At 51.3% G+C, this 13909-nt stretch overlaps 1 protein-coding gene across 3 annotated transcripts in view; it reads left to right on the top strand.

Annotated features, from left to right (window-relative positions):
• The window catches only part of FAM163B (family with sequence similarity 163 member B), a 17119-nt gene extending 4194 nt beyond the window's left edge, over nt 1-12925 (top strand). For 2 of the 3 annotated variants that reach the window (XM_042879205.1, XM_042879206.1), the window contains exons 3-5: nt 25-89; nt 12260-12375; nt 12481-12925. In XM_042879205.1, coding sequence (XP_042735139.1) covers nt 12283-12375; nt 12481-12870 — 483 coding nt within the window. In that variant the 5' untranslated portion in view covers nt 25-89; nt 12260-12282 and the 3' untranslated portion in view covers nt 12871-12925. Of the gene's footprint in view, nt 1-24; nt 90-5334; nt 5354-12259; nt 12376-12480 lie in introns of those variants that run through there. The other variant, XM_042879208.1, reaches the window with a different exon arrangement.
• The last annotated feature ends 984 nt before the right edge of the window (nt 12926-13909 follow it).

The raw sequence follows: 13909 nt of genomic DNA on the forward strand, positions 1-13909 counted from the left end.
ATTCCCGCATTGATGCGTTCCGAGCTGGAGACTTCAGGAGACGACGCGGTCCTCACCTGAGCGATCCGGCACCATTCCCCCGCTTGAAGGTAAGACGGGAGGAAAAGGGGAGAGCACCGGCGCTCCACTCCTTCTCCATGCCCTCATTCTTTGCTCCGGGGGGGCTCTCAGCAGTGATTTTCCCCTGCTTATTTCTCTTCTCCCCCCCTCCCCCCCCCCCTCTTCCTGATGCATCCTGGAGTGCTGGGGTAGTCCTGGGAGAATGCCTGCAAGGGGAGAGCAGAGGACGAGCTCCGGCTGCAGGCTGGGGCTGGCGGGGGTTTGGAGGGGGGAGATGGACATGGAGAATTGCACAGCATTCTGCTCCCTGATAGCCTGTCTTGGGGAGAGTGGTCCAGCCAATGCTTTAGCCCAGGATGATAAACACCGGGATGCTCCAAGCTTGGTGCTGCTGTTCCTACAGCATCTTTAGTTCTAAAGCTGTATCTACAAAGGAGGAAGTGACAGCATCTCTCAGGGCTAGGGTGGGATGCTTTCCTTCACCTGAGTGCTCAGGTCGTGTCCTTGGCCACCCTGGGGACAGCTTGCTCTCGTTGCATGTGTGGTTTGGGGACAAAGCTGGCCCCTCTCAGGGCATTCACCCACAGCCATGTGGCCAACACCAGGGTCCTCCCTATCTGCTGTCCTGCCTCCAAAGGACATAGGAACCCCCTGCGTTGTCTGGGTCAGGCAGCAGAGCAGCCCCAAAGCAGTGAGAATGGAGAGAGATCCAGGGTTGAATGCAAGGAAGGTGACAGCAGGATGATCTGCTGCTTTGAGCACTATCTGGTTAATACAGCAGCTGGCTGGGGCTGAGCTCGTGGAAGCACATGGACGGTGTTTGTTCTGCAGAATGGGGGGGCTGTGGGGGAGAGAAATCCCCCGAGGGAAGATGGCTTTTCATTTCCCCCTATCGAGCGGTTTCAGACACGATTATTTATACTTGACATAACAGATCACCAAACTTGGAAGGTAGTGGGGGTGTGCTCATACTCATTAAGGTAGACAGTTTTCTGACAGAATAAATTAAAGGTAAGAGAAGACGGCACTCTGAGGTTCAACAGATTGTCTTCTAGCCTAAAAAAGAGCAGTGAAATCAGCATAAAACCTCGATGGTAAAATCGTGCTCTTCCATGATGGATGGCTGTCATTTTAGGAAAGCTGGCTGACATCCCGATGCTTAGAGTGCAGACAGTGCTCCTGGGTGACCTCACTGGAGCATCCGTACCGGTATGACTGGGGTTTCAGTCATTGCATCTGATGTCCTCACTGAGTAAGCAGCTAAATTATAATGCAGTTAAGGAAAGTGAGTTTATGTAAATTGTGCATAAACTCAGTGCACGGCTTGTCCTCACAGCTGCCTTTAGTTGCTGGCCCTGCTGTGGTGGTGTGTGAGTAACGGAATGCTGCTGGCAGCCTTTTGTGGCTGTTTCTCTTCTCATCTGGAATCAGCAGCAAAATGCACCGTGGCTGTCAGTCGGTGAAAAGAAATTTCAAACACCTTAAAGACAGTGCAGCTGTAATTAAGGCTGTAACCTCCTTCCTCTGCATGTCAGTGTTCCTGTCAGTGCAGAGCAGTGACAAGGAGTCTTAGGAAACAGTGCTGGTGCTCCAAAGAGATAAAGAATTTCGGCAAAATCCCCCCAAAGTGACTGATGCTGATTTATCACTCCATAGCTAGGGGCATGGCCAGCCAAGAGGTATTTGTATCTGGCAGTGCTCCTGATGTGACAATGCTGAGAAGGAGCAGGGGAGGAGTGGAGGAGAGGGGGCAGGTGTTGGGTTGAGCTTGCCGCTCATTCCCGTTCTAATTTACACTGTTCCCCACGTCGTTGTCTATCTCCTCTCCTCGTGATCTAATTTATTGCAGTTGGCAGGATTTGTTCACCTTTTGTTAACAAAAAATCATGTTCCAACATTGCAGCTTGGCAGAGAGACTAAAAATATGTAGGGTGATGGACTCTGACCCTGCCCAGACTTTTCAGCCCCATTGGGATCACAGCTGAGGCCAATCCAAACAAGAGACATCAGCAACCTCCAAGCCCTGCGATCCCTGCAGGAGCAGCCCGGAGCACAGGTCAGCTGCAAAGGTTGGAGGAAGATGAAAAGTCGTGACAGCATTTTGAATCATCCTCAGACAGCTTAACGAGGTCCGTGACCCATTTAGGGCAGCTCAGAGCACCAGGGGAGGACCTGGCTGCCATGGATGGTGTGGGTCGCAATGTGCCTGTGTCAGACACGGCGTGGGGACGGGGAATGGGGCTGAATCAGGCTGAAGTCACAAGGGCTGGCTCTGCAGAGGACAGGCGATGTGTTTTCAGCTGATGATGCTTGTTGGAGAAGTCATCCATCCGTGGGAAGGCTGAGGCTGAGGAGCGGTGACAAAGCCACTGCTGGGGATGGGCTGCTCGGCATCCAAGTGCTCCTGGCTCCCAGCTCCTCTTCTGTTAGAGGAGAATTTTGGGGCTCGGCAGTGCCAGCACAGCTGATGTCACGCCGTCCCTGCCTGTGTGCTGATGCTGCACAGTGCAGACTTGAGGTGAGTCAGGTGTGGAGTTTTGGTCTCCCTCTCCCTTCAGATAGGGATCGCACCCGCGATGAGGCAGAGCTGGTGCTCATCTTCATACAGGCTGAGCCAAGGCTTGCTCCCCAAGCCCCCGCCAGCTGTCCCCAGTGCTTCTCTCCGCATTCCTTTTCCCCAGCACTGAAGCCATTCACAGTGACAAACACTAATCCAGGCAGTCTATGAGCTCACCAAGCTGTGCTGGGCGGGAACACACACACATTGTCCCCATCTGAGCATGAGCTGACAGCACCTGCCCAGCACTGCTCAGGAAAGGAGCAGGGCTGCGTCCCACCACCCTGGGGCACACCACTGTGCTTTTATCACAGAGATGGAGACTCGTCATATTCTCCTTGTGACATTATCCTTGCAATCTGCCCTTGGTGCATTTCCAGAAATAGTCGGGTCCACAGTAGACACGGGTGACATCTGGATGCATTACTGTTGAGTTTGGAAACATTCAGTAAACAAGACAGGATCTATTGTTTAAAGGTTATTTCGAGAGACTCCGGGCGAGTTATCCGGCCATGCAACGAGGAAAGCCTTAATGGCACTGTGATAATTGCCTTTTTCTAAGAGACCTTTCAGAAGGAAGTTAGCAGAAACCCGAAAGAAAGTCTTAGCCTGTCCTCGGGACGTGGTCCAAACAGAAAATATGTGGATTTGTGTCTGTTTGCTTCAGTGCTGTTGGATCAAGGCTCAGCAGTGTGCACCTGACTGTTGGCTCCTTACCTCGCCCTGAGGGCACTCAGCAGGGGATGAAGGTGATGATATCCCCATCAGCAGGGATGCAGCCTCTGCACCACCAGCTTTAGGGATGGCTTTAGGCCACACCGTGGCTCTGCCTTGGGCACAAGCTCATCGCAGGCTTTGAGCTGCAGAAGCCCATAAACTCATTAGTGTGTGAATTGCAAGCGGTGGGTGCTCTGCATGGCTGAGATTTCCTAACTCTGTGCTGGAAGGGAGCAAGCTGGGAGAAGTCTTTTGTCATTTTATATTTCCCTGGGCAGAGCAGTCCCTTGTTCTTCAGCAGCCTGAGAGTCTCAGCTGGACCGTAGTGGACCCAAGTGGCCCCTGGTAGCACTGCCCCTTCCTCCTGCACCTGCAGAGCTGGCATCAGCCAGCACCACGCTGCCCTTTCACCCACCAAGAGGTTCGGGCTGAGGTTAAAGCTTTAATGAAAGCAAACACTTGTGGTGAGACGAAATGCTGGAGGATGCACAGGGGACTCCTGCAGCCTGTGATGGGCTCAGCCATCCCTGTGCCCCACATCATGTCCTTACTCAGGTCGCTTTCCCCTAGGAAATAGTGCATGCAATGAGCTGATGTGCTGAGCTGCTCCAAGCTCCGAGCGAGCATCCCCCTTTGAGCCAAGCATGTTGCAATGGCTTTGCCCTGCACTTTACATCCGTATCCCTTTTGCTCTTGGAGTGGATTTGGATTCATTTCAAGCTCTGTTGTGGGTTTTCCTGCCCGAACTCTGGCAAACCATTAACTCTTGTTTTTCTGTTTCTGTTGTCTGCCTTTTCAGCCAGACTGCAAGCTGCTATGTGCAGGGAATCCCCCACGCCGGGCTGCCTGCATTCCCACAGTGACCCTGCAGTGGTTATCTCTGCTTTTCCATCACTCCTGGCCCCCAGCAGATGCTGCCCAAGGTGCGGATGCTCGAGCTCTGCTCGCATCCCTCTAGCGGTAGCCACACTGCTCCTGCCAGCTGTGGGGATATTATGGGTTATATGGGGTTGTCTTAGGGAAAACCTGGCCAGCCCTTCAGTGTTTAGGTTGATCAACAGTCAGTAGCAGCTCTGCTTTGATATAAACAGTTGCTGCAATTTGATTCTGCTGCATCTGCAGTTGTAGAAATCACTCACGGTACAATAGAGCGCATATTGCTGCCCTTTAGTTAACAAAATATGCGTGTGTTACATAGCAAGATATGGTGCCTTTAGTGGAAATGCAAGGCATGCTCCCTCAGGGGAAAAAACTACAGTATTGATGCTGCCGGAGACTCAGCTTTGAGCAGGGATTTGAGATTTTGGTGCCCTGGGTGCTGGAGAAGCTCAGGAGATACGTGGCCTCGAGGGCTGTGCAGTGCCTGCAAGCAAGGATTGGCAGGAATGCCATTTGGAAGGCTCTCATGTGGAAGGAAAAGGATCTTTCTCCTTCTGATGGCATTGCCTGCTGGGTAGCTCAGCCCTGGGAAGATTATCAGTGGGATCTGGGGGAAAATAGCTGTGCTGCCTGCGTGGGAGTGGAGGTGGGAGCAGGGGGATAATGAATGTTGATTGGGGCTTGCCATTAGGCAGACTTTGTGGTTGGGTTGTGATTTTGCTGTTATTCACTTCATTGTCCCTGTAGGACTGATTTGCAACAGTTTAGCATTGCTGACAGCCCAAGAGTTATTCCCGATTCTCACAGTGGCTGGTGGGATTCAGCCCATGGAAAGTGGGATTTTCTTGGTGGCGTTTATTTTCCCTTGAGCTTCTGGCATCAGCCTTTTGTTTTTCCTCTATGCTGAAACAAAACAAGATAGGTTAGTGGAGCAGAAATGCTAAGTCAGGGCTTGAAGCAGTGATTGAGCACTTGGTGGGAAGGCAGGGCCAACCCAGGGGTGCTCAGGTGTATTCAATGCACTGAGTGACCAGAAGGGCTGCAGTCAGGATCCACCCCCACCCAGACCTCATTTAAGCACTGGCGTTGGAGGTGTGGGTATCTTGCTAGAGATCCCTGCACGCTTGATGCCTTCTGAAGGTAAGCGAATTTTCTTCTTTTATTTTTGTGTCTGTATCGACTGTGTTTGGACTTGTCCTCATTTGTTGCAGCTGCAGACTTTGCTACCCTGATATTATTGCTGTGCTTTCCATCATGTTATAGCATTGAACTTATAGAAAATGCAAGGCTTTGATACCAGATTCTGAGAAACCAAGCACTGATTTTACTTGCTCTCTGGGTACCTTTGTAAGTAGACAGAGGGCAGCTGGACTATTGTCTGAGATCATAGAATCATTTGAGCTGGTAGGGACCTTTCAAGGCCAGCTGGTCCCACTCCCTGTTGTGATTGGGGCCACCCACAGCTCCACCAGGTGCTCAGATCCCCTGACCTTGAGCATCTGCAAGGATGGGGCACTTCCAGCTCTCTGGGCAACCTGTGGTAATGCCTTCACCACTTGACTGAAAGCAAATAAAACCCATAAATACTGCTGGGTTGTGGCAGCGCTGTTGGCTGCAGAGTGTTGGGTAAACCTTTAAATGCTGAAATACTGTACCCAGAGCTTCTGTTTTACTCAAAAACAGAGATCTGCAGAGGTTTGGATGCTCAGGGGTCGCTGGTGGACACCCACACCCTTCCTTGGGCCTGATAAAAGCCATCCCCAGCTCAGCCTGGTGGCAGCAGTGCTACTTTGGCTCTGGGGATGTGGGGAGGATGCACGGGGAGCATCGCTGCATTGCTCTCCAGGGCCTCTCTGGATCAAGGAGTCATTTCAAAGGCAGTGCTTGCATCGTCCCAGTGCTGATGCCAGGCAAAAAGATACATCGCATGTGTTTTGATTTCTGAAAGATGCCATCCCTGGGAACAGTCGATATTTCAAACATTTGATCTCAGCAGCTCTGCTAAGCCCACGTGCTTTTAAGTAGAGCACTTTATGTGAAGGTTTTCCCTGCTCCTTTCTTTGCCTAATGATGGTTTTCAGCTGAGCTCTATGAATTACTTTATCTCTTCTGCTTTTTTGATTAGGGTTGTCTCGTTGTGGTGGGTTTTCTCCCTCTAATCTCTCAGAAAAAGCTGTAGCAGAAGTAAGAAGAGGGAAATAAAGGGGAAATTTACTGAAAACGGTTCAGCAGAGTTGCCAACAGTCTGGAAATTACCCTCTCAGACAACGGCCCGTATTAATTCCCCTGATGTAGCAAAGATAAATCCCTATTAGAAATGAGAACATAAGGAGATTTTACTGCCCATAAGGAAACTCCTGATCGTGAGCCATGAGGAAGCACATTGCCTTCTTTTCTCTCTGTTGATTCATGCACCATGCTAACTTGCTGGGCTGGAGAGGGAAAAACACTCTGCTTGCTTTCCCTTGCATGGGTTCGGCCTGAGCCTTTGTGTGAGCGGTGTAAAGCTGTAGCTATGGAAACTCCCTACCTTTTTTGTGGAGTTTTGTTGTTGTTTTTAAGGCAAAAAAGGTGTGTTGTATCTCCGTGGAGATTCTGGATGCTGCTCATCTCCCTAGGACAGCCAAGATCAGCTTCTCTTTCCATGACACCCAGCAGAGACCCTACATGGGGTAATTCACTAAATGGAGTGAAAGCCCTTTCCTGCAGCTGGACAGAGGATTCTCCCCAGAGCTCCCAGCTTGCATCATTTAGTGACCCCAAGGAAACTGCTTCTGCTGTCCCCAGACCATGGGCCCATCGGTCCTGAGCAAACGAGGCTCAGCTGAGCTGTTCCTGGATCCTTTGCAGAAGACCTTTTTGAGCTGCGCTCTCACCTTGTGGAAATGCAAAGCTGAGTGAATTTACTGCTTTGTGGAATTGTACCCTGTGTGCGTTTTTCCTTCCTTTCCCCAACCTGATGGAGCCTCAGCACCTGTAGGGTCCTGGATGAGGTGGGATTCTTTGTTCTCCCCCCCCAGCACCATGACATGGAGGAGCACAGATCTCACCACAGCTCAAGGAATCACTGTGACCTGGTGATGTGCTGCTGTGTGACAGCCTTCACACTGCCTGGGCCATCCTGGCTGCAGTGTCACAATTCCTCAGAGCTTTGCCCTTGTCCTCTGCGTCAGCATCAGTCACTTGGTGAGAACTGCTGAAGACAGCTTCTGCTCCCAGCCAGGTGCTGTCCTCTGCCAGCAGCATCGCGCTCTCAGGACAGCATTTGCAGAAGGACAAATCCCCCTTTTTCCAACTTCAGTGCTCAGTTTTCTGCACGTTGGGTCTTTGTAACCTTTCAGCTGCTCTGTGCTGGGTGGTGATGGAGATGGAGGGTTGTGATGGAGATGGAGCAGTCCCCACTGGAACAGAAAGAAGTGGAAATCGAGGCAGAGATGGATGGCCAGGAGCAGCTCCTTGCTGGGGGTTCTCCCCACCCTCTCTCTTATTTTCCCCCTTAGCACTGACTGCAGCTTATCTCAAGCTGCTAATACCAAAACCTGCTCTCTGATGCTAATATCTCAGGCTGACTAAGCCGCAGTTCAAGAGGAGATTAAATGATGCAGGGTGGAAAGACAGCCTGTCTTTTTGTTTTTTCCTTTCTGAAGGAGTTCAGACGGCTTAGGAGTCTTCTGGATGACAGCGGATGTATGGAAATGATTCCTGGTGCTTATGCAGAGCGGGGTTGTTTGGGCAGGGACAGATGGGATTGAGGAGGGCAAAGCTTTCCAGTGTAGCTTACCCTGCTTTATTCCAGGTGTGCTGGAGCAGCTGCCAACTCCTTCCTTGTCCTCTTTAATATGGAGTTAGCTACACCTTGAAAAGATCCCAGGGCACTGCAATGGCACCAGGTGGTGTTCCTTCTGTCCCTCCCCAGCAGCACCACTGGTCTCCTTTTAGCAGCTGCAGTTGCTGACATCCATGCCTGGAGTTGTGCTCACTAAGCCTCAGTGATGCTTTGATGAGCTGTGCAAATATTATTTTTACATTAGGTGTGATTTAGTTGTATTAAACAGCATTATTGCTTCATTATTGCTGTGTGCATGTTTCCTCTTGCTCTGTGCTGGGGCTGGCATCCCCTGAATTGATTTGCTTTGTGGGCATTCAGAAGTGAGCATTCAGAAGGCTCTCTGAGCTGGTTTCTGTTTTAAATCCTAATAACACTAATTAGGGTGGGGGGATCCTGAACTGTCCCATGATTGCCTGGTTGCTGCAAACTTTTCTGTGGTATCTGGTGTAGGAAAACCCGAAACTCGGAGTGGCTGTAATGTGTGTGATGTTTTGGGCATGCTGTGCTGGGTTCTGCTCTGATGTCACCTGTGAGGATGCAAACCCACAGCGTATGGAAAAGTCTTCCACTGCCCATCAGGAATGTAGTGGCTTTTCTGTCAGTTTTGAGACTGCTGTGTAACGTTTAACAAAGTGCTTTGGGATATAAAATGGTGCAGGGTGATGATGAGAGCAGGCAGAAGGAGTGTGATGTTTGACTGTCTTCGTTGCCCTGGTGTTGGCATTGCTCTGGGAGCATTAACACTAGGAAGGGGCAGAGCAGAGGGGAGCAATCCTGGGGCACGGAGGACCATACTGTGAGCTATGATAGAGGCAATCTTTATGCCTGCGTTATCCTGAGCATGCAGGAGTGGTGCAGCCCTGTGCTCTGGGGGCTTTGCAGCTGGGGAGCCTTGTTCTCTGCCCATATTGCTGGCAGCTGCCTGGCCCACTGGCTCCCTGTGTGCAAAGCCTTGCGCTGGCACACTGCCCTGCTGTTCTGAGCAGCCCAGCTCTCGTTCATTGACTGGGTAGGATTACAGGAACTGGGAGAAATGCAGGAATCAGGCTGCATTGGCTACCAAATGTATTTGAGCTGCTAGCAGCTGTTTGCTGCTTCCCCTTTTGGGTTCACACTCAGGCAAAACCTTGGTACCAGGCTCCAGGGCACAGTGGGATGTTCTGCATGTTCCCCCTTCTTCCCCTTGCTGATCAATTTCCCTTTCTTCCAAAGTGGGATGTAACTGGAAGGATTGGCATCAGGGTTGGATGTGCGTGGAAGAGCTGGGAAATGGCTGCTCTGTGGGTTGGGTGTGCTGCAGAGGAGCAGGTCTCAAGCTGGCAGGGGATGCAGAAAGCTTGCTGCAGTAAAACAGGCCATGGGCTTACCTGTGTGGGTGAGATGCAGTGTCTTTATGAGGGTACAGCTTTAGTGGAACCAGTGTATCCATCTGAGGTTCAGTTTTGGAGGCTTACCATCGCAGCACTTCCAAGTAGTGCAAAAGGCTTTGGGGTGACTGTTGTGATGGGATGGGAAAGAATGGGACGGGGTGCAATGATTGTAGACCCTGCTCGTGGAAAGTCCTGATCAGAAGGTTTTTCCTGCCACAAATCCCACAGTCTGGTTTAACCAGAACTTGAGGGTCTCTTAAAGAAATCTAAGTATGCTCACCCTAGCAGTCCCTAGCTGTCTTCCTGCAGGTAGCAGCAGAGTCCAGCATCCGACTGTGTCTGCAGCACTGCAACATCTGGAGCAAGGGAAGAAGCCATCAATCAGGAGCTGGAGCCAATGAGAGCTCTACTTCTTCCTTCTCCAAGCTGCAAGGAACACAAAAGCCCATTTTCTCTTGCATCAAACTCCATCTGCTGCAGGCTGGAACTACTCAGCCTGAGATATCCTGGCAGAACCAGGCAAGTGGCACAGGGTTGTGCCTGTGTCAAAACCCTCAGCCTGGAGCAGTTGTGCAGGAAGGTATCTGAGGCTCGATGGGGGGCTCAGGTGTCCTCCATAGCTCGAGGGCTCCTCACCTTCCCCAGAGACATGGAAGGAGCCAAGTGGCTGTAGACACGTCTGCTGGTGCCTGTGTTCCTCATAGTGAGGCTCCTGCATACCTTCCCCAAGACCACAGCAGAGCTGCAAAGCACTTCCTTTTACCAAGATATTTTTTACTGAATATATGAACCTGGGAGCCTGCAGAGCGTGAAATTAGGAACAAATGTAAAAAGGAGGTCTAGACAGGAATTGTTCTGCTTATGGGCTTTTTTCCCCCCTCCCTCCTTTGCACGCTGGAGAGTTTAATGCTTCCAGGTACATGGTTTTAAGCAGACAAGTATGTTACGGGAGGAGAAATAGTGTGATACAAATGGCCTTGCTCTGAGCAGGGCAGTGGCTGTCATGCCATGCATGGCTGACCACGGGGCACTGGGGGTTGGGTGGGAGGAATGCAGAGAAAATTGCTGTGTGCTCCCCCTTGCTTGCCCCTGGGACGTGCAACCCTTTAATTCATGGTGAGCAAATGGGAGCAGCAAAGGTCCCAGGGCTGGAGCACTGATGCTTCCACATCACTGCTGCAATTTTGGAAGGCTTGTTGTCTCCCTGCTCTGAACCCCCACAGGGTTTTTTGTCCCAGGAGTAGGGCAGGATTTGGCAGGGCTCTTATCCTGTGGCCGTACAAGAAGCTCTCGGCCATTACACAGCAGCACAAATTCCCTGCTCCTACAGCTCTGCTCAGCAGCAGCATAAAATGTGATACTGCTTTATCCATTCAGTACTTACCCAACTTTAGCAGGACATTAAGCACCTGAAAATATGCCACAGATTTATTTTCTTTGGAAGCAAGTTAAATCCCTGACAGATACAGTTGCTTTTCCTCAGGTGCAGAAGTAATTTGGGTTTGGGGAAGCTGGTTTTTTGGTTTAACCTGATATCATGAGCTGGAGGCCAGCTTTGTTAAAGCACTTGTCGGGTAGGTGGTCACAGTTTGCTCTCTCTGTCAATTTATGTCATTTATCCCAATCCCAGACTGATGCCTGCAGCTCTTGGGCTGTGGAGTGATACTGCTGTGAGGAGGAATGTGTTACAGCTGTGACTGTCCCCATTATCCCCCCTGGGTAAAGAGTTTGGCATTATTCTGCACAGGATGGTGGGAATTTCAAGTTTTTGGGATAGGGATGCTCAGAGCAAGCACTGCAGGGCTTGTGTTCATCTTGCACTGTGCATCTGCTCAGCTCAGGACATGGGGGCCTCATACTTTTGCTGTGTCTGTGCTAAAACCCCTGTGGATGCTTTAGGGGGAGGGAGATGCTACTCAGACATAGGGACTGCAATGTCCCTGTGATGCTCTGGCCACAGCACTGGCTGCGATGCAGGTTTCAGAAGCATCATCCCATGTACCATCATGCTCCCTTGATTTCATCTTGGCCACAGCAAAGCAAGGAGCCCACTGCACTGTGCGGCTTCGTCCTATGCTGCTGCTTTGTGGGGGAGAAGAGTGCCTGGCCCTGCACTCGTTAAAGGCTCACTTAGCAGCTCCAGTTATTCCAAATTAAAATACCACATTGTTTTCATGAGGAAAACGGATTATAAGCTCAGAGGAAAAATGTGCATGGCTCCAACCCCCCACTTGCTGTGAAGCTTCAAGCAGGAGCCAGGCACGTGCCATGAGCAAGTCCCCATCCCCAACACAAAGCATGGGGTGTGCCAATGGGCTGTGAGGCTCATGGCCAAACCCCATGCTGACATCATGCAGGTTTTACTTCCCTAGACCCCCATTCTGCATCCAGAGTAGCTTGGTGATGCCCAGACTGGTTGGCCAGGATGGGTTTTTCATTGCAGGACCATTTGTACAACTCCCATAATGTCCCACTGCTGCTGCTCACTCCCTGCATCAACCTGCAGTTGCTGGAGCTCAATTACTCAGCCCACCTGCGGGCTGCAATAACACTTAGCAAAGTTCTTCTGGGCTTTTTCCATCCTCCTCCAGCTGTCAGGTGCCATTGGGAGGGGTTGGGAGCTCCCTTGATGGCTTTTACAGTACTGGCATCCAGCCGGATCCCCTGCAGGAGAGGGGACAAACCCCTCTGCTTGCAGCATGCAGGCAGACTCAGTGGGAGCTCTCTGCAAATGGGGGTGAAGTATCCCATCCCTTCCCAACTCATCCAATCCCATTCCAACCCTTCCCATCCAGTCCAATCCCATCTTCTCTTATCCTCCATCACCCCATGTGCTCTCTGTTGCAGGCTGTTAATGGAGAAGAGGGCGAATGACAGCCGGGACCGTGGTCATCACAGGTGGAATATTAGCAACTGTCATTTTACTTTGTATCATCGCTGTCCTCTGCTACTGTAGGCTCCAGGTAAGGCAGGGTGATGTGATGGAGGTGGGATAGGGTAAACCAATCCCATGCCCCACGCGTGGTGCGAGAGTGTTGGGATCCCAGCTGAGCCCCATCCTGTTCCAGTACTACTGCTGCAAGAAGGATGAATCCGAGGAGGATGAGGAGGAGCCCGACTTCGCCGTGCACTCCCACATCCCTCCGCTCCACTGCAACCGCAACGTAGTGCTGACCAACGGGCCGTCCCTCTACAGCTCCTCACCCTTCAGCAAGAAGGCAACGCCGAGTCGCAGCGGCTGCCCGGGCTGCGGGCAGTATGAGCCTCCAACCTTCTTCCTGCAGGAGCCCCCTGAGGAGCTGCACAACGGGGGGGACCGGGTCAGCTTCCAGACCGTCAGCCAGGAGGAGCTCGACCTGCCGGTGAGCGTGGGTAACCTGCAGGCTCTCAACCCCAACCGGCTCTCAGCCATGCGTGAAGCCTTCTCCCGCAGTCGCAGCATCAGCACCGACGTGTGAGCCCTGCGCTGCATGGAGGACTTCTTATAATCCACCACAGTGTTTTAAAATAAAATTTAAAGGAAAAAAAAAAAAAAAAAAAGTGGAGTTGGGGGTGGGGGGAAGGGTGAAAGAAAGTTGAATGTATTGCTGCATTGGCAGGGATGAGTTAAAATTCAGTATAATGAAGGGGGAAGTGAGGGGGGCTTGATGGCAGCTGGGCCGTGAGGTTTTCTAGTGCTGCGTTGCATTTCTTTTTTTTCTTTTATAAAGAGGATTTTGATATTGTGCATCCTTTTATACAGAGAAAATGGCCATCAGCCACCAGTGGGTGGTGGGCTGAGATGGGAGGCTGCAAAGCATCTCGAGCTGCAAGGCTGCTGTGCTGTAGGGATATGTGGCACCTGGGGGCTGCTGGCCCTGGTGTGCAAACACACACAGCCAGCACCATCCCCTGGCAAAGCTGGGCTGCTGCTGCCCATCCTTCTGCCACTGCTTTGTGCTGCAGCCAAGCACATCCCATCCCTGTCCTGCACCCTCTTGCTCCTCCTAATGGGGCAGGAGCAGTGGGTGCAGATAGAGACGGGTTATCAATCAAGTTAGTTAGGGCGAGGAGGGAGGAATGATTCCAGATGGAGGAACGCACCCGCAGCTGCCCTCTCCAAATAATGAGCCTCCCCTCTCCAAATGATGCCATATGCTACTTCTAATCTAAGGAGCTGAGTGCTGGCAGAGCGAGAGTGCACCCATGTATGTGCACACACGCCCCTGCATGCACATTTCTACTTTAATTTTGAAGATTACCATAAGATTTACTTCCCATTATTCTTATTTTTTTTTTCAAATAGAAGCAGTCACAGCAGATCCTACCCAGCCAGGGACGTGACAGAACACTTCATGCCCTCCTTGCTGTCCCCTGTGTACAATTTCTCTTGCACAAAACCTTCTTGCCCCAGGTTGGGCTTTATTCAGGTTAAAAGCATCACCCTGCGCTGGAGCAGGGCTTGCTGCTGCAGAGGAGGGGTGGCTACAAATCGACCCTAACAGCCTCAGTGCTGTG

Source organism: Lagopus leucura, unplaced genomic scaffold (assembly GCF_019238085.1).
Source record: "Lagopus leucura isolate 7727_CA_CO unplaced genomic scaffold, USGS_WTPT01 Super-Scaffold_100022, whole genome shotgun sequence".
Classification (NCBI taxonomy): domain Eukaryota; kingdom Metazoa; phylum Chordata; class Aves; order Galliformes; family Phasianidae; genus Lagopus; species Lagopus leucura.